The sequence below is a fragment of the Agelaius tricolor genome, unplaced genomic scaffold, assembly GCF_023055355.1.
Source record: "Agelaius tricolor isolate 1412-34295 unplaced genomic scaffold, bAgeTri1.0.p SCAF_8, whole genome shotgun sequence".
NCBI lineage: Eukaryota > Metazoa > Chordata > Aves > Passeriformes > Icteridae > Agelaius > Agelaius tricolor.
In genome coordinates this window covers 3370726-3394550 of record NW_027269268.1, presented here as the reverse complement: position 1 = coordinate 3394550, position 23825 = coordinate 3370726, and the positions used below count along the sequence as shown (strand labels likewise).

Sequence of the window (23825 nt, the reverse complement as noted above, 5' to 3'; positions counted from 1 at the left end):
TTTAATAGCATCACTGATCTAATTGAGCCCAGCCCTGGCCTTTGTCCTGTCCCACTTGATTTACACGCATGCGCTCCTGGTGTCATAAAGGAAATCTCCTGCCTCTCTTAAATAACCCTAAGCTGCAGGAACGAACGAGGATGAGGGGGTGGATGTGTAGATACCACATCGAGGAGTTATGCGGGAAGTGGCACAGTCAGCCACTGCCACCTCCCCCCCAGGATATCCCATTGCAGATTCCTGCCTTGTCCCATCTCCTACTTGCACCTCAAAAACCAGCACCCCCTGTACCTGTGGATGGAGAGACAGACAAATTCCCTGGGGCTGGAGCCTTCGCCTCCTCTTGGCCCTTGGGCAAACCCAGAGCTCCTTGCTGAGAGAGCAGAGAAACGTGCAGGCACTGAACACCTTTTATTTTGCTTTTTAGTGTGGGAGGAATCCAGGCTGCACTCTTGAGATAGGTTGGGAAACAGCCAGCTCTGACCAGAGAACTGGGGTCTGTCTCCTTTCCTGGTAGCTGACAGCAGCCTGACCTGCATAAATGAGAGGAAAAAATCAGCATTGTAGGCAGATTGTTTCCACCTGTGCGGGAGCTCTCCCTGCCCTTCTCAGCCCCACAAAGGCCTACAGTCCTTCCCTGTGGCTTCCAGTCAGTACCCAGTTGGCTAATCCGTTTCTTCCGTGGGTAACCTAGGAACAGTGTCCAGGGAGACTTGGATACCTGAGATGATGTTCAGATCATTGATGGGAGGAGAGGGTGACTAGAAGATGATTTCATGTAGTCTTGGTCATTCCCAAACCAAACCCCAGAGGTTTCCACATACCATGTGACTCATGGGCTCTCAAGAGTTGGTGGTACTGAATTCATTGGAGATCAAAGAATATGAATTTTATAGCAGATTTGGCCCAGTCAGGGAAAACACTGAATGGAAATGTCTTGTTGGGTGTTGCTACATCAAGGTAATCCTGATCAGATTCTTTTCCTTCTACCTGCATCTGCCTGCAGGCAGGGAGCATAATATCCAGTCTGGCTCCTAGCTGATGTGAGCTGGAGGGATTATTTTTGCTGGAGTTTTAGGAGATCTTCATTGGGGGCCACAGTGTCCTAGTTTGAAACATGACTACAGCAATGAATTGGGCACCTGTGTTTATGGGCTCCCTAGGGCAGATTGTCTCATCACCTCTGCATGACAACAGCCAACACAATAAAGGCCTGATCCTCACAGCCTTTTTTTTTCCTTTTTTTTTTTTTGTCACTTCAGTAATAGTAATGATTAACAGTAATTATCAGAACAGTAGTGGGAGTGTCCCATAATGCTAGTGGATGGGGGAATTCCACTAAGTGCATCTGCTACATGGCTTAGTGCTGGTTACCAGGCCAAACAAATACATCGGAGACCTGTGGCTCTTTCCTAGATTTGCTTTCTGGAACATGTGCTGGCTGAGCTGGTTTCAGGTGGATTACTGTTTACTCCATCATCCCTAATGACACATTGCTCCTGCCCAGGGTGCCCCAGCTCCCGTGTGCATGGCTGGCGTGCAGGTGACAGTCACTGCTGTGCTGCAGCCAAAACGTAGAGTCTGTGGACAGCTGAAGTGCCAGTGGTGGAGCAGGGCCTGGGGTGAGTCACAGCTGGGTGCTGCTTTGGATTCAGCAGGCCCAGCGCAGGCAGGGAACAGCCTGCTAGTCAGCCCTTCCTCTGTTCATATATGCTTGAGGTATAAGAGCAAAATATTTATCAAGGGCCAAAATAAACTTGCCAAAGGGATTGAAGCCAATGCAGCTGAGGCCTGAGATAGCCAGGCTTCCCAGATGGAGCAGAGAAGAGTCAGGGGCTCTACTGATGGTGTGTGTGCAGCACATATTGCTCAGGCTTTAGCACAGGCCTTAGAGGCTGGTGCTGTGCTTCAGCAGGTGTGTGCTTCTCGTTGACAGTGTCTTCCTCTTGTCTTCCCTAGGCTGCTCCCAGCTGTCCTGATGGGAGGTGCAGGAAAGGCATGGAAGGTTGAGATGGAGAGCCCACAGCTAGGAGAGACTGCTGTGCAGAAAACCTGAGAGCAGCTGGTGAGTTCTCTGTTGCAGTGGGCTTGCCATCATTTCACTGTCCTGAGGGGGATGTCTGTCTCTGGGCAGAGCCATTGGGTGGGTGGGCTATAGGGTCATCCACCAGGGGCATCCTGCCATGTAGGAATTTCAGTTCTACTGGCCACTGATCAGAGACATGAATGATGCTCCCCTGTGTGCTCGTGGTGACTTGTCAGAGAAGGCAGTCTTCACCTCTGCATGTGTTCTGCCTCTCAGCGGTTAATCCTTGTCCTGGAGAACAAGAAATTCTGTGGAAGAGATGACTTAATAAACTCAAAAGAGCTGCTGATGGACAGAACAGCACACAGGACTCATGGGTAAGGGGCTGGCGTTCTCCCAGCTTGCTTGCAACCTACTACATGCTGTGGGGAAATCCCCTTTGTTTCAGGCTTTTTTCTTCTATTATTCTGTTCTATGTAATTGTTGTAAACAGTTCAGCCAAAACAAGGAGAAACAATTAATATATATAGGGACAGTGATATGGGGGGGACATGGCTTGATACCACTCTCAGCAAGGGCATGGGTTTGTTTAGCACCAAGTAAAGGCAGAAACCATGGAAAGACTCCACAAATTAGAAAGGCTTCAACCCCTCAGAGGCTAAGAAATCACTCAGCATGGAGCACTGGGCTGTAATTAGGAAAGGGAAATCACCAGCTGAGCATTAAGAAGTTCTTGCTGCCAGTGAGATGTGTTGAGGCATTCAGGATTTTCCCAGGGGAGAGTAATGGCAAAGTCATACAAGCCAGGAGAATGAAGTTTTAAAAACTGCCCTTTAGGGAGGAATGCAGCATGAACTGGGAGACCTGTCTCCCTTTTCAATGCTATCTTCTGAGATGGATGAGAATTAGCTGCTTGGGTTTTTTTTTTTTTTCTTTCTTTTTTAAATTGCTGGTTAATGCTAACCCAAGAAGTTGGCAAAGAAGTCAGTGAATTTGGGGAATTGTTCTTTATTTTTAATAGCACAACATCTTTGTTGTCCATTAACTTTGACCTCGTGCTGTGTTTACAGGAAGAGGCATTGGCCACTTTCAGCCCTGGGTGCAGAATTTGAACTCTCATAGTTTATAGGAGAGAGTGGTTGTTTAATTCATCCCTTGCATTCACGGCAAATTTGAATCTGACCTTTAAACGGAGTAATTTGGTTCAAGGTTTTTCTCTACTCCATTTCCTCCAGCCAGTTGCGTCTACGTATTCCAGTTAAAAATACTTTCCCTTCTTAGGACATTTGTCCTAAGGGCATGTTCCCATGAATCTCGAGATTTTTACCATTTATGATTTTCACAAAATCATGGAATCTTTTGGGTTGGAAAGGCCCTCTAAGATCACTGAGTCCAACCATTCCCCCCAGCACTGCAAAGCCCACCGCTGAAGTGTGACTCCAATGGCACATCTACTTGCCTTTTATATCCCTTTGGGAACTTTATATTAATCTTGTGTCGTTCAAATGAAAGTGCTTTCAAGATTGAGGTGCATTCCAACTGATGTCTGACCTTCTGAGAGTATTTCTTGGGCTTCTCTCATTTTGTGCAATGAAAGCTTGCTGTATGTAAGTCTGCTTATGGATTTACTGACATGTGCGCTCATGCTGTTTGAAAAATTCTGGATGATTTTCCCAAGAATTTACAAAATTGCTGCTCTTTGTTACTTTGTGTGTAACAGTGGTGAGTGCATCAGTGCAAGGCTAAGAATGATTTTCTTTCCAGTGCAAAAATACTTTCTAGCAAGAAAATATGTTGATTTTGCAAATTTATCTTGTTTTCAGGAGATGAGACCAAGGCAGATCCATGCCCACAGCAGCAATGCATAAAACCAGGTGCAAGCCCTACAGAAGGCAGCTAAAGTAAGTGGTACAGACACTCACCATGTATGGTTTTTGGTATGTAAAAACACACAGATAAAGTGGCTGTTCATTGCTGTGAACACATGTATTCTTCTACAGCGAGTCACCACAGAAAAATATACATTTCATCTGTGTTTTTTCCTCTTTAAATCAAAAAGGGCATGTTGTTCATAGACAGTGCAGTGCCTCATCCCTGATGGATACATTGACAGATAAGGCTCAGTACCCGGGAAATAATCACTGCTGTGAATCTGCTGTTCTGTCCCAGAGGGGGAGGTGAATATGTCTCAAGTCCCTGCTTGAGACATAGCAAGGACTGAGACAAGCTGAAGCAAGGACTTCAGCTGAGCTTCTGTACTTTGTAAAGAGAGATTTTCTTTAAAGGTGGTTATTAAGGCAGTGCAAGGTAATAAAAGCAAGCAACTCTTTCACACAAATTCTTGAGGTACTTCCTCATATCCTTGTTACGCTTTGTAAAGAAAAAAATCCCGAAATGTCAAAGCATTCAGGGGTGGTGAATGCACCCCACACTGGTGGGGTGCCAAGGGGCACAGATCCCGGGGTGCCTTGCCCTGGGCGTGCCGGTTCACCCTGGCAGGAATCGAGGCCAGCAGCAGCGGCGATGCACCCGTGATGCTCTGTTGCCCAACCAGCGCTGCCTCCCAGCATTGCACAGACTTGTCGCTCCTACCGGCACCTGTGGGATGCAACGAGCCTGCCTTACAATGACCCCATTGATGCTGCAAGGCCTCTTGGAAAACTGGCTCTTAAGGTGCGTGCCAGCCTTACCCCAGGAGGCATCCTCCACGTGGAAGAGGGGATGGTGAAAGCCGCACCCAGGGATGCCGGATGCGAAATCAGGCACTGTGAAACAAAGCACATTACAGAAAGGTGGAACAAAGATGTGTCCGTGATACTTGTTTTCCACATATTCAGATCTGAAAGAGGAAATTCCAATGAATTGCTCCAATTGTGTCAGCGTTACTTGGTATCTGGGTACCGGTACAGGACTATAATTAAATGTTGCCCTTCAGAGGATAAATCATGCAGGAATTTAAGGGTAAAATTAATTATAAAGTGGAAGTTCTTCGGTGATGCTGCTTTTTAAGGCATCTGTAAGCCCACACACAGAAACAGGTTGCTAATAATTGCAATTCCTTCCTTTACTCATTATGATCCCTGAAAGAGCAGACAATAAAATCCTTAATAAGGGGGATCAGCACAAATTAAGGAAGCAACAAAAACAGTCATGCGGCATCAAAAAAGACACCATCGGCATGGCATGACTCATTAGAGGGGAAAAAAAGGGGACTTAGAAAAAGATTCCAGCTGTATCATGTCCCACTTGCTGTGGAGGGCATCCATCTAAATGCTACTTTCACACCGAGCTTTATTACTTTATCTTGCCAACTCTCATACCACTTAGGTAATTAATAAGTGGTGCTGACACACAATTCTGTAGCAACACACTGCCTTTTTTCACTTCAGCATCTCCATGCCACTGTAAACCTAAGAAAATTATCTGAAAATAAGGAGTATTATTAGTAAGTACCAGATCTATTGCAGCCCCCTGAATGAATGTCTTCACTCCTTAGAACTGCATTCTGAACATGGAGTTGTGGAATATGGAATTCTGCAGTATCTGCAGTATATCTTCTACAGTTACCTCTCTTCAATATTAGTATCAATAACTGCTTATAAAACAGAGAAACTAGGGACACTTGAGTTATCAGCTGGTGCAGTGCAGCTCAGTGTCAATTCTCAGATTCCTTTCAATAGGGAAAGATAGGCTTATCAGTGCCACAATAAACTGGGTATCGATGTGCCTTTATGGAGAGTGGTAAGGCAGGGAAAGATGATTTCTCCTTTAAAAGGAAAAGGAGTAAACCATCATTGCTCTGAGCAGCTTGTTGAGATGAAACACACTTCACATTTTAGGCAAATGTGTGCAGTAGGGATTTGGTGGATGGGATCCCTCGCTCATCTGATGGTGGGATGCAACTGCTGAACGAGGTCTTGCCTAATATAGCAAGTGTGCTATATTAGGCAAGACCTAAAATGGAGTGCGTGGGCTTCAACATGATGCTTGAAAGGAATTTTTTAAAAAGTAGCTGTTGGCTGCTCTTTCAAGGATCTTAAAACTGATAGAGGTGTTGCTTCCAGGAACTGCCTGTGCTGCTGGGCTGTGGTGAGGCCCGGGGCTGGAGGGGGAACATGGCATACACACCCCCTGAGCTCAAGACCATTGCAGCCAGCCCAGGTGCCAACTGAGGTGCTGGCATTCCTGGTACCTGTGCTGTAACCTAAGAAGCCATTTCTGCCCCTAGCTCTGGGGCTCCCTGGCAGCTGCACGTGTGTGCTAAGGGTCACTTCAGAAATGCCAGGAGATGGGAGATTAGCCCAGCAAGTTTCCAGCTGCCCACCCTGGGGTGTTTCCCAACCCTTGGTTTAGGCACAGGTGGTGTTTATGGCAATGCAATGGCCCAGTGGTCCCTTGTGTGCTGGCAGGGGCTACCTGGGCAGCTGGCTCTGGGTCTGCAGGGCCTCTTGCCATTGAACATCACATGGATGGATCCTTTGAAAGCAAGCAGAGACAGCGATCCCGAGGTTGTGCCGTAGGCATCCACAGCCCCGGGAAGTCAGCACATGGGCTAGACTGCTCAGAGGGCTCGGATAATTTTACGGCCCCAGGTACTATTTGCAGTGCTACTTGCTGGAACCAGGGACACCTAATGTACCCGGGCATCAGCCGACAGCCGGAGTGGGCAGAGCTGCCCCCTGCTCCGGGCGAAGGGCTGGGACAAGCCGGGCCGGGGGTGCTGTCCCTGCCCACTATCGGGGCATGGCCCGCGGGCAGAGCAGGGGGCGGCCGGGGGCGGGGGGCAGGAAGCGCGGAGGCCGAGCCGAGCCGCTGCCCTGGCCGGACAGGCTGAGTTTCACGGCAGCGGGCCCCGCCTCTCCGTGGGCACATAAAAGTGCTGCCGGCCGGCCGAGCGCTAGCACACCCCTGCGCCGCTCCTGTCGCTGCCGCCGCCTCCTCTCCTGCCGCCTCCTTTCCTGCCGCCTCCTCTGCTCCCCGGGCACCGAGGGCGATGGACGCCGGCTGCCTGTGGGCCCGCAGCCTGCTGCTCTTCCTCGGTAAGCAGCGAGGTCCCCGTTCCCGCGGGCAAGGGCTGGGAGGGCTTCGAGTGCTGCGTCCTGGGGCAGGGGCATTCTTTGGCTGCTGGGAAATCTGCCTCAGAACATAACGTTCAAGTTGCCTTCAGGTGAGGCTGATGGGATTGTCTCCGAGATGAACTCCCGGGCGCTGACAGGTGTACCCGGGTGGATTGTATGAGCTGCGGAGTGGAGCACACAGCACACTTTGTGGTGTGTTCTGACAGGATGTTCTGTTCTGTTGCTTGTGCGATGCCCAGGTGTGTCCTGTGACTGAGTGAAGGTGGACATTCTTTCCCTTCTCACCAGCTCTGCTCTCAGTGCAGTCTTTTCCCTTTCACCTTGACCTGTCCTGTTTGTAGCCTGGTCCTGCTGCCTTCTCCCAGGCCATGCTCTGGGTGAGTTCAGTGGGTGAATCCTCACAGCAGCAGAGACTTCCTGATCATAACAAAACAGGTTGTGGCCTCCTTCTGCTTGACACTTCTCCACCTCCTTGCTGGGAGTGTGTTACTCCATTGTATGACATAAGCTACCTGAAAGTCTCAAGTGAACCACGTGTATCCTTAGAGCATCAAGAGTCCTGTGGCCTGGGTGTGCTGTGATGCAAGAGCTGATCCTTGTCACACACCTCCATGGGGTGCTGACAGTGACAGGTGGTGACTGCTGAGAGCTGACCCTGCTGGGCAACTTGAGCTCTGTGGGCAGCAAGTCCTGGGACCTGGCACACTCACACCTTGCTTTAATAACAAAGCATGTTCTCACACTCAGGATGTTGGGCTCGAGGTCACAGTTGATGGACAAACTCAGTTCCCAAGACTTCTCTTTTGGGACAGATGTTTTCCTCACCTTCTGAGCCCACTGCAGTATGAGTTTGTGTCTTTCCTCTTAGCTGGGTCTTTCCATAACAATTGATGGAGTAGCTGCTGCACAGCATCTCACTTGTCAGGACAGCAGGCTAAATGTCTTATAGTCTGTGAGTCAGCCATGCTTTGCACAAAAATGACACTGGTAGGAACTGGTATGTCTTCATGGATCTGTATATGAATTTCTTTGTTTCCGGGGCAGGCACAACACCTAATAGTAAGTAAGGGATGGGTTAGTCATAGCTAGGTGGCATCATAACAAGTGCTATGAGCACTTTACTGCCTTCCCCTCCCAGGGCAGGAGTGTAAGCAGAACTTGGTGCTTCTGGGAAGACTGGCACTGGTGTTATGCCAGACTGGAGGAGGTTCCCTGCTGAATGGCTGAAGCCTTACTGAAGTGACAGTCTCCTTGCCAGGTTCATATCCTGGCTATTGTGGGCCTGGAGACAGCAGCAAGGGAGTGGTGAGATAGAGATGTCACTCACTCCTGAGGGGACACGGTGCTATGCCAGCCATATGTGGATGTGGTGGTGGTGGGGCCAAGCTGGGGACCTGCCTTTTGTGGGAGTTGCTGCAGGAGCCTCGGCACTGATCCCCTGTGCTCCCTGTAATGCCTACTCAGAGGGGAAGGCAGGAGTTGGACCTCGGACTCACTGATCAGTTCCAGGACCTGCTGTCCTTATGTTTTCCTGTGTCAGATTCTCCTGGCTCTCAGCAAACTGGCTCAGCATAAAGACTGCTGCATCTGAGGATGGGGCAAGTGTTAGTGGCTGGTGTGTCCGGCTGGAAGTCATAAGGGATTGCTGCTTTTGTGGCATAAAGGAACTCAGACCCATGCAGGGGGTGGGAAGCAGTGTGGCTGAGGCACAGGAGCAGCACCTGAGTAAGATCAGTGGTTTGTAGGTCTCCAGAGGGGTGGGAGCACTACTGAGATGATGGGGTGCACATAACTGCATTATCTCTGCCCAAGGGTAAGTCTTGATACAATGCTGAAGATGATCCTGGGGGCCTGTAGCAGTTTTGGAGCACCAGTCTTCCCATGGTAGACTGGTGTTTCCAGGGCTGCCTTAGAGCTGCTGTGACCTGATCCTGGACATCCACAGCTGTGAGTCTGTGGTTCTGGAATTAAACAGTGGTAGTAGGGATGCTCACGAAGCCAGTGGGACAGACTGGGTAACTTCCATGTTCCCACTTGGTTTGCCAAAGAAGACAGAAGACAGTTAAGACATCCCCTGGTTGTCCAAAATCAGGTGGTAGGGATGCACCTTGGTCTGTCTTTGCAGTTAAAATGGGCTGAGATCCTTCAGGTGTGTGTCACTTGGGCACCTCTGCTTTGGAAGTGCAACCCATGGGGAGGGTGTATGTGCTGCTGCTGTGGCAGAGAGACCATAGAGATGCCAAATGGGAGGTAGCACCATTCAGGTGAATTAGTACAGGACTGGCAATCTCAGACAGACAGACAAAGGCAACTCAAATAATGATTGAGCTCTCAGAAACTTGACAGTTCCCCAAGTGTAAATCCTCCACAGAGCAGTCCTCAGCTGAGTGTATCTTGCCTGTGCATCCTTCATCCTCAGCAGTCATCCTGCCACTGGAAACTACAGCTGGCTCACAGTGGGTAAACTGTTGATTAAGCCTTGTAGGTCATCTCTGATACAGGCTGCAGGAAGCGAAGGCAGTTGGTCACTGGCCCTCATTTTCCTTTCTTCCCTCGTGGAAAGACAAGTAAGCAGCAGCATTATTCCTGTTCCAGTAAGTGCTGTCAGTGTGAACCTTGCAGGAATACCTGTGAAGCTGGATGGGATTATGATGTAGGAATACGACATGTAACACTCACATTACTGCAAGACACAGATGAAAATCCACCACCTCATTACTCTTATCTTGTATCCTGTGTTTGCTTAATGAACAGTGAAGGAATAAAAATATAACCTCTCCCAGGTGCTGTGTTTAGTATGCATCATCTGATAAATATCCTGGGAAAGGCTCTCCTTTGCCAGTGCTGTGTGCAGATCCCTTATCCTCCCGGTGATGTCAGAGGGGAAATATGTGCATGGGGGAAAGGGCAAAACAGAGCAGTGCAGAACAGGAAGAACTTTGCCCAAAAGTAGCAAATACTGCTGGGTGTCAGCAAATATCCACACCTGCAGTCCAGCCTTTCTGGCCCTGAGAGCCTGCAATCAGGTGGAGGAGGCACCTGCACATGGCTGGGACTAGGAAAGCCCTTGGGCAGTGTTGGAGGAGGAGGTTATTTTTAATTTTTCCCCCATAGATGTCTGAGTTGTGGCCTTTAACTGGAAAGCCATGCTCCTTTCTGGAGCCAAGAGGAGAGCTAACCTGTCTCTTCCATGGACCTTTTGGTTGGAGTTTTCTCAAATGTGAAAGCCAGGTTCTGCTAAGTCTCTTAGTTTCCAACTGAGAACTCCAGCTTTCACACACTTGAACTTATGTTTTAGCAACTCAGATGGGCCTCACAGAAATGTTAAACTGCTGCTGCTGAGGCAATCTACAGTAAGCACACTGCTGCTTAAAAAAAAAAATAAAAAAATCCCACCCTGAAAGTAAACTTGCATGTCCTGCCCCATTGGAGGGAAAGGCAGGTCCTGCTGAGTCATGCCAGTAGGCACAGGAGTCTCCAGCTGGTAGAGGTGCTGGCATCATGGACCTGTTACTGTTGCTCTGGCTCTGGGGGACCTGGGCTTTGTTCTTTCTTCTAGAGCTTGGTGGAAATCTGGTTTATTAGCTTTGCAGAGAGAGGTAAGAAGGAGGAATGATGTTTTTAAAAATGCAAACACAGGAAGAAGCCCCGTCCCTCTTAGATATTCCTGCTGGTTTGGTGTGTAGCTGGAATGAAGGATAAAGGAAGCCTATCTATCACCCAGAAGTAGATGAGCTGCCGGAAACCCATAAATTACCACTGCTAGATTTAACCCTGAGATGTAATGACACTTTCTAATAACTGGAGTTGAATTAGAATGATCGGGAAATTATGGAGGCACACTCCCTCCATTAGACATGCATGACCTGACAAGTTAATAGAGGCAAACAGCCCAAAGACACAAATTACAGACTTCCGTGGAATGGGGCTGATGACTAAGCAGTTCATGAGCAGGTTAATTTGTGACCACAGCAGGAGTTTTAGCAAGGTGGATTTCATGTCCAGCCAGGACAGACATTCACTATTCCTCATGGACTAGCCGTGAAACTATAGGCACCTGTGCTGGCTTTCCAATCCTGCTTGCAAATGTTCATTTAACTAGTGGAACAGCTGAAAGCTGTGTCTGTTTCTTCTGGTGTTCTGCTAGGTTACAGTGGCCCAGGGTCCATAAAGTGGTCAGTAACCTCTCCAAGCCCATGGGCAGATGAGGACTGTTTGGTATCTCGTGTTAGTGGCTTTGAAAGCGGGCCTTCAGCAAGGAGCTGCCAAAGGAGTGGGTGTCAGTGCAGGAACTGTCCAGCCCTTCAGCTGTCTTCAGCGAGGAGAGGGCTGAGCAAGTTCTTTGCTGATAAAGAGCAGCTTTTGTGTTAAGCCTACCTGGAGCAGTTTGTGGTCTCTGAAGCCAGTGGTGGGATGCTGAGCCTGGCTCAGCACTGACCTGGTGTGCTGAGTCACCAGCTGCACTGACTTGCAGATTCCTAGGAAATTCTCTTCCTGTGGGCTGTTGTGAGTCAAGGATATCTTGATTTTGATCAGCAAAAGGACTCCTCCTGTGATGAGTGCTGGACTGTCATGCCTAATTGTGGAAGCCTGGCTATTTCCCTTGCACAGGTGCCATGCCAGACCAGTCAGAAACCTAACATAATCATCAAATGGCCTAATTCCTGCCTCTCCCCATAATCTCTCCAAGCCTTTTCCTGCCCAGTTTCACTCACAGTGTGGGTGAGAGATGGTCACAGACACCAGGTTTCTGTTGAATCTTTTTGTTCTGCATTATAAGTTTGCATTTCAGAGATGTTTCTTTGGGCTGCCGTATATAATGTAGGCAGCACATCACTCAGACCTGTATTTTTTCAGCTTTCAACTTCAGGTCTTTCCTACCATGATGAGAAGCTTCTGTTCTTCTTGGATTAATTACTACAGCAGCTTAAACATTTAACTCAAAATGCATCTAGTTTTGACTGTTGTTTTCATTGTCTTTTAGGTTACCTATTGCAAGCAGTCCAGGGCACAACAGTGATCCCGTTATGTGGGCCTGGTGAAATGGAGAACTGCACAACAGCACTCAGTAAGTACTGCACAGCTCTGTGTAAATACCTAGGCCTTTGGTTCCCATCTTCCTTGGGCTGGCAGCCTCACTGAGGTGCCCTTGGGAATCATTTTTCTCTGAGCAGCATTGCCCACATCCTGAGGTGCTAATGAAATATCTTTGCAGTCCAGACAGAGAACAGCCCACGTGTGGCCCAAGTTGGGATAACGAGATGCAAGCCTGAAATGAAGGACTACTGCTTCCATGGGCAGTGTGTGTACATTGTGGACTTGGATGAGCACTACTGCAGGTATGGACAGGCCCCACTCATCCTGCAGGTCTCCCTGGGGTGGGCTTTGAGGTGAACTTTGCTCTGGCTGCCGTTGACACTTAGCTGAAACAGCAATCCAGCCAAGTATTAAATGCTCACAAGAAAGTGAAGAGGAGCACCACATCTGTAATGCTCAGCTGCATTTAAAGCAGTGTTAAGCACATGTGCTGCCTCCAGTGATCTCTGTGAGAGTCTCAGACACCTGAAATTAGTGACCAACCCAGCTTAGACTTGGGACATTCTTTCTGATGTGCTTCCCTGTCCATCTGTATTTATACTAGTATGAGATCCAGAGCTCAGGCACAGCACCAAGGTCTCTCCTTTGATCCAACCTACAAAATAAAGATGCTTTAGGCATTTTTAGGGGTATTGCTTGTTAATCTGAACAATTTGCAGTCATCTCTAAGGCCACGTGTAACTGAGTTACATCAGTTTAAGTGTTTGGTCCCTGAGGAAACAGCAGGCCAGCAGCCTGGGATGCTCTGTGAGCTGCTGAGGTGTAACTCGGTGCCACGTGTGTGACTATGCCTCTGTCTCCTTCAGGTGTGACGTCGGTTTCTCAGGGGTGCGCTGCGTGCACTCGGAGCTGGTGCGGCAGCCCCTCAGCAAGGAGTACGTGGCGCTGACCGTCATCGTGGTCCTGCTCTTCCTTGCTGCCCTCTCCCTCGCCGCCTACTACATCTGCAGAAGGTGAGACTTGTGCTCCTGGTGGCTCAGGAGGCCGGGCCAGCTGGGGGTGGCAGGCATCCTCTGAGCCCCCTGGGTAGCCTGGAGCAGCTCACTCTCGGGGCAGTTCCACACACAGCCCTGCTCAGCTGCATCTGAGGTGCTCAGGACAGGCAGTGTGCTGGCAGCGTGGCACAGGCCAGGCTGCAGGCCAGGCAGCAGCACTCCCAGTGCCCGTTCACCCTCACTCTGGGGCTCTGTAGGCTGGTTCCTGTCTGGCTTAGAGGGTGTGTTGAGCTCAAGGAGAGAGCAGACAGGGAGTAGGGAAATTCGAGTTCTCTCATTGGTAATGCCATTCCCTCAGACATCAGGGGCTGAAGAGCAGCTGGATTTCTATCAGCTGATTTGTTGATCTGGTAGGTTATTGTGATGTGACATCATAAGCACTGCCTTATCAGCTTTACCATGGGGGACAGTACTCTTCTCCATGAACAGACCCAAAGCAGCAGGAATCCTTCTCCAGCCTAAAAACTAATGGTAAGCCTTTGTCAGAGAGCTGAGGAGATGGAACAAGTCCAGAAGGAGAGCTCAGCTTCCCAGATCTGGTAGGCAGCTAGATGGTAACCAGCAAGATTTCTCAAAGACAAGCCTAGTACCAGCAGGAAGACTTTTATGCAGATGTGGAATTGTCAGTGAAGAGTTGAGAAAGGAGACTGCATTCAAGTGAAGTCAGACCTGGAAATGAGCACAGACAGAGAGAGCCCAGCTGCTAGAGATTTTAAACAAATCTGAGGAGCTGGTACAGCTTTTTTCCTTCTTTCCTTTGCCCCCACTCCCCATCACTCCCCAAAAGCAACTGGCTTTCCAGAACTGACATTTCTCTCTTCTACTCCAGGTACCGCAGCAAGCGGAGACAGACAAATGCCAGTGAATACAAGGAAGTTGGTGCCCTATAGGAGAAGCTGTGGCTTCCTGCAGTGTTCAGTTCATCTGGATGGACTCAGCGCCTACACATCTATTTAAATGTTATTTTTGTTAATAATATTTACAATATTTATAACCTTTAAAAAATTTCAGTTGTTTGGTGATTCAATAAGCATAGGTCAAGCATTTTATGTTCAGTGTTTTATTTTTTTATTAAATAATATTTCCTAAAGGGAATCCCATCTAGGTGGTTCTTTGGGATAGACATATATTTTTATAAAAACTCATCTTCTTGCTCTGGAGAGAAGAATTTTATATTTATTCTTGTGAATATACTCAAAGCAATTGTATTCCTTGAAATAAAACTTCTAGACAAAGCCAAAATGTCTTCTGATTCCAGCGAGTGGTGGTGGATGGAGTTACCTCCAGCTGGCTGCCCCTCACTGGGGATGTTCCCCAGGGCTTAGTCCTGGGACCAGTCCTGTTCCGTATCTTCATCAACAAATCCTCATGAAAGGAAGGACATTGAGAGCCTGGAGCATATCCAGGGAAGGGAGGTGGGGAAGGGTCTGGAGCACACATCTGGGGAAGAGCAGCTGAAGGAGCTGGGGGAGCTGAGCCTGGAGAAAAGGAGGCTCTGGAGGGAACCTTCTGTGTCTCCACAACTCCCTGACAGCAGGGGTGGGTCAGGGGATCCGTTTCCAGGGAACAGGGACAGGACAAAAGAAAACGGCCTGAAGCTCTGCCTGGGGAGGTACTGATTGGATATTGGGGTAAATTTCTTCACTCTAAGAGCTATCCAGCCCTGGCAGAGGCTGCACAGGGCAGTGGTGGAGGCCCCATCCCTGGAGAGGTTTAACAGACACAGTAATGTGGCTCTTGGGGAGATGGGTTATTTGATGGGTTTGGCAATGCTGGATTAATGCTTGGATGTCAGAGTGAAACCCAGCATGGCTTGACTGAGCAGTGTCTTAGAGGCCTCAGCAGTTATTCTTGGAGAGAGAAACCACAGTACTATTAATGATTGTATCAATGCACCTTTAGTTCCAATGGATAGTTTTAACTGGCACAGCTGTAGGAAGTCTCAGAGGACAGCTCCTAGTGCAGCATATCCAACATAGACTGCATGACAGCAGCAGGGATCTAGTCTCATCCATACCCTCAGGAAGGTTGTGCTGGCTGCATTTTGGATTTTAGCAGGGAGGCACAAGCCTGATGAGTAGCACAGTAGCACAAGCTGATGAACCTCTGCAGCTGAGCACATGAACACGTGGCATCTCAGGGTGTGAGTGTAGCTGCAGCAGGACACCTGCTTTGGAACCAGCACAAGTCTTCCCCACAGAGTTTCTGCCACAGCATCCGTTGTACAGCTTGGAGCAGGGCAAGGAAAATTCTTAAGTTTGGCCATAAATATTTTGTTGGCCTAAAATAGTGATCAAGTAGCCTGATGAGGTTTAGCTGAACCCCAGGTGTTGGCTCTCTGTGAACAGGAAGAATTCTTGCAGCACCTGAATCATCCCTGCTAATCCCATCCCTTCTCACACTTTCAGAAGATGTGAGAAAAAGCCCAACCTTTACGTCATTCCTGGTCACTGCCAGACGTCCGGGCAGGCTCCTTTGGTGGGTGTGAGATGGGTGATCCCTTGGCTTGTGCAACAGTGGGTTATCCTGTAGGGATTATGCTCGCCTGCTGGGCCTGTGCAAGTAGCCTGTGGCTACCTCCTGCCACCTCCTGAGGTGACCTAAGTGCTCATCATTGGTGGTGCTACAGGGCTGTCTTGGCCCAGCCCAGTCCAGTCAGTCAGTGGTTAAGATAAGTTTGGTTGGTGCAAAGTTTTCCCTGCTCCTTCTAGACCCTCAGCATTGAACTAGAAGAGGATTGTTGGTCATTCCCATTTAACTGGGTTAACTCACAAGGCCCCCATTAGCTGCCCTTCAGCTTTTCACTTCCTCTCTCCTTCTGTAATCTGGTTGTGACACAGGAACCTGTTCTGCTGCCTAACTGATGACAGCTAATGGCAATCCCAGCCACAGCCTCGTTGTTACACAGCCTTTCCCGGTGGGAAGATGCAGCAAAAATCGATTCTTGGAGCCTCCTTCCATTCTTGCTGTGACCCAGTTAGGATATGTGGTGACACATCCTTTCCCCCTGAGGCTCCCCTGCCTGCCTGTGAGTTACTCTGGCCTGTCCCTGTTTATCCTCCAGAAACTTTTCCCGGACTCCTGGAGAGGCTCAGCCCTGAGGCCTGGTCCCCAAACACTGGCCTTTTTGCCCCTCTGCTCCGCTTGGCAGGAGAATCCCAGAAGAGGACCTGAGCAGCCCCTGGAGCTGCAAATCAATCTTTCTCAAACCCACACACCCCTTGCTGCTCTTGGAGAAGGTTACAAGTGCAGTAACAGCAGCAGCCTGGTGTTTATCGTGCCCTACACTTTGGGTCAGACACATCTAACTGGAGCAGTCCAATTTCAGGCCTGTGCAAGATTTGTTTGGAGTTTTTTATCTGTCTTGACTTTCAGCTGACTGTCCTGATCTGGCTTGGGCTTTCTCCACCTATCCTGTTGCTCATCCGACTCCCAGCCCATAGCAGCCCTTCCAGCACCTGTGTTTTTCTCACTCTGCACATGATTGAGAAACTGCAGAACTTAGGGCCACATACCAGCCTGCCACCTCAACAGCTTGTGCTGGCTGGACAGAGATTGCCGGTCCAGCAACCACACAGCTGGGTCCTGGGGACACACCCCAAATAATTTGCCTCTGAGAATGAACCTCCCTCATTCTTTCCATGGTTTCTGCTGGCACCACCTCTGTCCCTCTGGTGCTGCTCTTCCTCACCTGCACCACCCACTGTCAGAGTCACCTTTGGCTGCCTCTTTCCTGCAGTGAGAGCACCCGTGGTGTGTCTCCTGGGTGGCCCTGCCAAAGCCTTCCTGACACAATGGCTTTGCCTGCTGCATGAGTATTACAGGCCAGGCCAGTTTTTCCATGCCTGTGACAAACTAATTCACAGCGCAGGGAGTGTGGGAGGGGGGAAAGGGACTAGAGGCTGGTGCTGGAGAAACCCAGCTGATGACCTGTCATCACACAGGTGGGTGACAGGTGCCCATCAGCCTATCCTCAGGGTCACCAGCAAGTCACTGTGCAGGGTTTCTGCCCAGGACATTTGTGCTGGCAGCTCTCTGGAGGACTGAGCAACCACAGCTCCCATAGCTGCAGGGGTGCTCCATTTGACATCTCCCATCCTTTTCAAACCTGTCTCATCCCAGATTTGTCCTCTTGGTAACCCTGCCCTGGGATTCCTGCCCACAGGACTGTATGTTTTATCTGTAACTCATTCCAGCCTCTTGGGATTCAGGCAAATGCCAGCTGATGCTTGTTTTCCAGCCTGGGGCTGTCTGACCTAGAAAGCAACAGCAGCAACTCCTTCCTGGTGTCCTGTGGAAGGATTGTGCTCGTTTGAAGGCTCACTGTAAACCCTCCAAAATGCTCTGGCTTCGTGTAGATGTCACTGGTGTTGCTTCCCCTGGTCACCACATGGCTGCCTTGTTTTAAGAGGGCATTAGAAGAAAGACCTTTCCAAAAGCAGCCACCAACCACAGAACTGCAGAGATCGGAGTGTGAGTCCTCACAGCAACGTAAGCCGCCCACCACCTCATCACTTCTTGAGGGACAAACGCTTGCAGTGCCTGTGCCGTGCCGAGGCACCAGAGGTGGAACTGCCATTGGCACGGTGTCTCTGGCTGCTCGAGCGTTCCAAAGCCGCCCCTGCAGGGCTCTGTGCAGCTGCAGCCCACGGGGCAGAGCTGTGCTCAGCCCCAGAGCCGAGCCTGCTGCCTCCAAGGCTGCTGCCCTGGCGTGCCTGCCGGCTTGGGCAATCCCGCAGCGGCTCTCCTGGGAGTGCGTCAGCCGCGGAGCTCAGGAAGCCTCGCTGAGTGTCCCGCTTACATCACACAGGCTGGGGGCGCTCGGACAAATGGTCCTTGTCCCCGCTGAGGCAAGCCTGGGATTGCACAGCGCATCTGGCACCTCGTCCCGGGGCTGCTCGTGAGAAGGGCAGGGATGGGGCTCAGGGAGGAGAGAGGAGCTTAAGTGGGCTGGGAAGACTCACGGGTCATGTACTCATCGCATATCTGACCCGGGTCAGTAGCAGTCATCCTTTGTGTCTGCGCTGAAGAAAGGATGGGTGGATAGACCAATGAATGGATGGGAGAAGGGAAGAAAGGACGGACGTAAGGAAGGATAGATGGAAGGTGTTTCATCAGTAAATGTAGAACTTTAGTCTTGCACAAATAGACATCATTATTTTAATAAAGCCAGTGCCAAACCTAAATTACCCCAACACTCCCATGATATAATCCCATCCTATATGATTAAAAGATTTCCCAGCAAACTTGGAGATTAAGAAAACTGATCAAAAAATATTGAGAAATCTCTGTGCCCTAACCTGATGGCTGCTAGTCTGATCCTTCTGACCCAGTCACCAGAGGGCTTCAGCCTCCTGATTGGAAAATCCAGCTAGAATTTAGGAAATGAGATACAGTAGTGAACAGACACCAGGCACAATTTGGAACCCCCGTTTGTCCATGGACATTTGTTCCCAATGGTCCTGTGACAGTGGCTCTTTCTGGTCTGGTTTGTTGGGCTGGTTCTTGATGCCCTTCATTATAATGGGAAGCTGGGGAAGTTGGAAAAGCCACATGAAGAGGAAGAGACATCAGTTCAGTTGCCTCTCCCAGAGCTGCTGGCATTTGTGCGGTACAGGGAAATGGAGGCTAAATTTAGGAGAGAAAACTGGCTGATGAGAGTGGATATCCGGATTCACATGACAACAGGGGAATAAACGTTCGGGTCACTGCTGAGAGGGGCGCAATGGAAACCTGAATGAGGAGTTGTAATAAGAGGACAGAAAATCAGAGAATAGAGTTGCAGTGAGAGCAAGAAAGGATGGTGAGGGTTTTGACAGCAAAAAGGACACAGAAGCCAAGTCTGGAGGAACCAGGACTCAGTACCTCACTAAATCAGAGGCACCTGTGACCTCCCAGTCACATGGAGCTCACTGGGGGTCAGCTCCTCCAGCCCCTGGGGATGCTCACCAGGAGGAGAGGAGCATTTAAAGAGGGAAGGGCAAATATCAGAAATCAGACTAGTAATCAGATTCAGGGTTGTTTCTGCTCCCAGCATATTCACCTATTTATTTAGATTTCCTTTCTGCTGTGATAACTGAGCTTGGGTATTTCATTCCAGCTGCTTCATCACTGGTCAAAGCTTGTTGGTTTTTTCCCAACTCGGCCAGGCTGTTTTGTTTCAGTGAATTCGTATCAAACAGACGAGGAAAAAAAAATCTGTCCATCAGCTGGTATTCCTGACAGGTTCGGCGTCCCGTGGCGTTCCGTGGCGTTCCTAGCGCTGCTTTCGTTCCCATCTAGTGGCCACCTGGAAGATTACACTCCTGGATCCCAGCTCTTGGCGGGAGCGTCATCCCGTGCTGGCAGCCGTGGGGCTAGGGCACCGGGATGGAGGAGGGTGGAAGCACAGCCTCCCTGCCTTGTTTATGGCAGGCCATGGGGAGTTTCCTGGAGAAAAGCGGTGGTTTATGCTCATCCTAAAAAAGGCAGAGAACGTTCTAAGCTTAGGAATACTGATATTTTTGTGTGCATCCAAAAAAGGGTGGAAATTACGGAAATTATGTTGGAAATTATTTGCATTTTCTTAATGCAAAATTTGGAGCACCACCATCCCCAACATGGATAAAATAATAATGTTTCTAGCATAATGCCCTGTTTTGGATTAGAAATGGAAGCTGGAAAACCACACTTCCCAAAGGGGCACATGCATGGCCTTGGTCAGTCCTGATCTTAAATGCAGAGTTTCTTTGGAAAGTTGTCACCTGCCCCTGGAGTGATTAAGCACTAATGCAAGATTCAGTTTCCTGACATTTATGGCAAAGTGTCCCTATCTTTGCAAACCAAAGGTGAGCATCAGCTGTCTCAGAGCTGTGCAGCCACCGGCAGCATTTGTCAGCCTCATCCCTGACTTCTGCAGGAGCCCTGAGCTCAGCCTGCCTTTGGCAGAGGCTGGAAGCCATGCCAAGTGCTGTGATGGATTTTATTCACCCCACAGCCGCCCTTCCTGCAAATTCATCACCTTCCAAAGGAGCTGCTCAGGCTCACGGTCTGAGAATGCAGGAGTCACCACCGTGCCCTGCCAGGGTTTGGGCAGTGAGCTCAGCCAGCCCTGACACACTGAGCCCACCAATGGACACCTGGATCTCTGACTGCCACAGCGCTCATCTGGCAGTTGTGGTGGCAAGGAAATGCAGCTTGTGTCTCTCCTGGCATGGGCTTTGACCCAGCTCAGAGAAGGCTGGCCCCTGGCCTCCCCTCTCTGATACTTTGTCTGTCTGTCTCCTTTGCAGGTTTCTGCCCCTGGCACAGTGTGGAGTCACCGCTTCCAGCAGCAGATGTCAGGGGCTGGGGAGAAGCTGCCTTTGTGTCCCACTTGCCACACCAGAGGTCTGGGATGGCTGGGTGGGAACCAGCCAGTCTGGCAGTGCCACAGAGCACAGCAGCAGTGAGGTGGGTGCAGCCCACAGGCACAGTCCTTCGGGCTGAAAAACCTCTGAGAGCCTGCACTGGCCTCTGAGGAAGGGCTGCAGGGATACCCCCAGGGCTATGGGCACAGCCACGCTGAGAGGATAAGGACCCTGTGCTCGGCGGTGGGGCTGGGACAGAGCCAGCATGAAAATCCCTTTTGTGGAGGTATTTTAAGATTGAGTACAAGGCTGCTTTTTGAAGGCCGAGAGAGCCCTCAGCAGCTCTCCTCCTCTCAGATTCTTCCAAACCAAAGCTGTTTACTTCCTCTGTGGCTTCACATGTAGTGCCTAACACCTGTGAAATGAAGAATTTGCCATTCACAGGGGTCAGGATAATTGAAATGTTATTCTTATGTTGTCACTGTAGGACCACTTCTGAATTTTCATACAATCTTATGCATTTTTTTCAGTTCAGCTCCTTTTAAGTGTTTTTTATTTTATTTGCCACCACTCTGCTAATGGGAGGGAAAAATGGCTGTCTGGCTGCAATGCTTATTTTGTGCATGTTAAGATAAAATGTCTTTAAATCCTGGGCTCTGCTCCAGAGGGGCAGAATGTGCCTCCTGCAGTCGGGCTTGGGCGGACCCAAACATGCCAGGATGGCATCATGGCGTGCCAGTGTAACCTGGGCCCTGTCCAAGACCTTCAAGAATAGGGTTTTTCCTGCATGGAGGCAAACCCACCTATAGGAGGAAATGAGCCTGTGCCTAGGAAACCTCCTTGGCAGCATGAGTGTGCAATCTTTATGTAAATGAGCCCTTACTCACGCGGTGTCTCAGCAGCCCCATCCTGGGAACACGCTGGCCCCACGAGGCCAGGACACACGTGACACACGGGCGAGGTGGGCACCAGGTGACACGTGGAGAAGGGGAGCACCAGGTGCTCTCCCTGCTCAGGTTCCACTGACAGAGGGAAGCAGTTTCCAAAGCCCTCACTGAGCTGCCATGAACACTCCAGCTGCCAGGACTGACTGATTCCAGCAGCACCTTTCTCCTTTGCCAAGTTTCATGCCCCTCTGCTGGCACCCTGGCATGGTTCAAGGCAGCTGGAATCACGAGGGCACAGCACTGGCAAACGCAGGCACTAGCAGCAAACAATGGGATTTCCAAGGGAGCATAACTAACATGCCTGTGAAATGGAGTGTTCTCCTGAGCTTCTTTGCTTGCTCATGGCCTGTGAAAAAAATCAAAATCCAGAGTGATCTACGTAATCCTTGTTGTGCGTAGGAAGCCTTGCCTGGGCTTTGTGCTAGGGAAAAAACTTAGCTATGGCAAAGGTGAGAGGAAAGGAGTTGCTAATTGCTGTAGGCTTCTCCTGTGATTCATTCTTTCTCTACATACCAGATGACTTCAAATATGTGAAGAAAATTCACCACCTGATGCACCCAGTGGGAAGGCACTAGGAAGATCTCAAAGCAAAAAGGCTAAGACTGAAGCTGCACTTCCAGGAGAAAATTCCCAAACAATCCTCACATGTCCTTTATTTCTCTGCTGCTCTGGACACAACTGGAAATAATGTGCTATGTAGGGGGAAAACATCACAGTCTCTGTCATGTGCTCCCAGTCCTTACATGAGGTTGCATTCCCCAAATCAGGCAGTACTCTATAATTTGCTCACAGGGTCTGTGCTCTCAAATGAGCTGTGATAGACATCTCCCAGGTCATACCCCAAGGTGAGGAAAGGGACATAACAAACTCAGTCAGAATCCCTGCTGCAGCTCCCATCAGCACCAACATGGTTTTAGTCAGCCAGACTTCCATGGCCAAGACCCTTAAAGGCAGGCCCAGGTTGTTGCCACTCCATCTCTACCACCATACAGTGGCAGTTTGCTTTGGGGAGGCTTCTCTTAATTTGAAGGTTTGTGCTCTGGCTCTTTTTCAGCTCAGTCTCTAAGACACTGGGCCAGACCACCTCTATTTTCCCAAGTATAGGCATCATTTTTCCAGCAGCAACCCTGCCCATATAACTACGCTTGATCTCCAAGTCAGTGCATCCTGGGATTGAGTTGGGAGATCTCCAAACTCAATGAACAGTTGTCACACAGCTTCTGCTACCTTGAACACACTTCATATTTTAACATGTTTTTCTCTTCTCTTTAGAATGAGGACCTCTTGAGCCCTTGCAGAATGATCCAGTGGTTCCATGAACCTTTGGGAGGCGCTGAGCTGGGTGCTCTCCTCTGCCAGGCACTGTTCTGGGCTGCAATATGGAGATGTTAGAGAGATGACTGGATGATTTTGCTCATCTAACAATGGTGTGGTAAGCTGAATATGTAAAATAATGTGCACTGCAGGTGGAGCACTATCATTCTGAAGGTGAAGGGCTACAGTAAGGTTGTCAGGTAAATGAGTGTAGGCACTGCCCACAGCAGCTGAGCCTCTGTGTCCTTAGAGATTCCCATCTGAAGCACCTTCCCCCTTCTGTTCAGGGGTGCCAGCAGGGTGGCTTTGCCCTGGGGTACCACTGGGGAGCCTGGCTTGGGCTGCACGTGGGGATAGCCACGAGCCTGCCCTCTTCAGAGAGTCCTGAGACAATTCCTGCCAATTGCCTCAGGGAAATAGAAGAAAGGGCAGCAATTTTCAGTGCAGCATGGCAGGATGTGGTATTTTAGAGAAGAAAATTGCTAGCTGAGGGGCAGCTCCCCATTCTAGTGTAAATCCAGTATTGCCTCACCCATGTCCCAGCTTTAGGCCCTTAAAATTACTGCTGGGGTCAGGATGTGCCCCCGAGCATTTACAGGCTGAGCTATTGCACAAAAATGAGTGAGTGAGTGCTGGAGGATGTGTTTGGTCAAAGGAGAGCTGTTCAGTGCACACTGTGTGAAAAACAGAGCAGCTGAAGCTCAGGACAGTGTGCTAACAGCAGACAACTTCCCAAAAATCTTCCTAGCAGGCATCAGGATGGCTGTCCTGGGCAGGCTTGCAGCACCCCTGAAGCAAAACCACGCTGGGCATGTCCTGCTGAACTCTGCCTAGTGCCACTGAGAGGCAGTGACTGCAGCCACAGCATGGCACAAGGCATTTTGCAAATGATCAGGCTGTGCTCCCCACTGCCTGCCTTTCAGGTAAGCCTGTGGAAGGCAAGTGTAAAGCCCCATTGCTGTCATTTGGTAGCATCACACTCCTTAGCACTGCTGCATGTTTCATCAGATTAAGCAGGGGTGCTCTGGGTCCCTGGAGTT

The 23825-nt window shown here is 49.7% G+C and overlaps 2 protein-coding genes across 2 annotated transcripts in view; both read left to right on the top strand.

The window, feature by feature from the left end:
* The window catches only part of LOC139592038 (bifunctional methylenetetrahydrofolate dehydrogenase/cyclohydrolase 2, mitochondrial-like), a 58554-nt gene extending 46406 nt beyond the window's left edge, over positions 1–12148 (top strand). Inside the window, exons 11-14 of the transcript XR_011679858.1 lie at positions 1960–2065; positions 2303–2403; positions 3850–3927; positions 12089–12148. The gene's annotated coding sequence lies outside the window, so the exon portion shown is untranslated. The remainder of the gene's footprint in view (positions 1–1959; positions 2066–2302; positions 2404–3849; positions 3928–12088) is intronic.
* Positions 6923–14438, top strand: EREG (epiregulin). The gene is made up of 5 exons (XM_071431392.1): positions 6923–7065; positions 12089–12172; positions 12320–12443; positions 13008–13154; positions 14026–14438. The coding sequence occupies exons 1-5, from the start codon at positions 7020–7022 to the stop codon at positions 14084–14086; spliced, it is 462 nt and encodes a 153-aa protein (XP_071287493.1). The 5' UTR covers positions 6923–7019; the 3' UTR covers positions 14087–14438.
* Positions 14439–23825: the final 9387 nt, after the last annotated feature.

What these genes read in the sequence shown, in the direction of transcription:
- EREG (XM_071431392.1), top strand. Translation starts at nt 7,020, where the DNA reads ATGGACGCCGGCTGCCTGTGGGCCCGCAGCCTGCTGCTCTTCCTCG. An exon ending in GAACTGCACAACAGCACTCA is followed by an intron (nt 12,173 to 12,319) that starts GTAAGTACTGCA and finishes ATATCTTTGCAG; the next exon opens with TCCAGACAGAGAACAGCCCA. An exon ending in GCCTACTACATCTGCAGAAG is followed by an intron (nt 13,155 to 14,025) that starts GTGAGACTTGTG and finishes CTTCTACTCCAG; the next exon opens with GTACCGCAGCAAGCGGAGAC.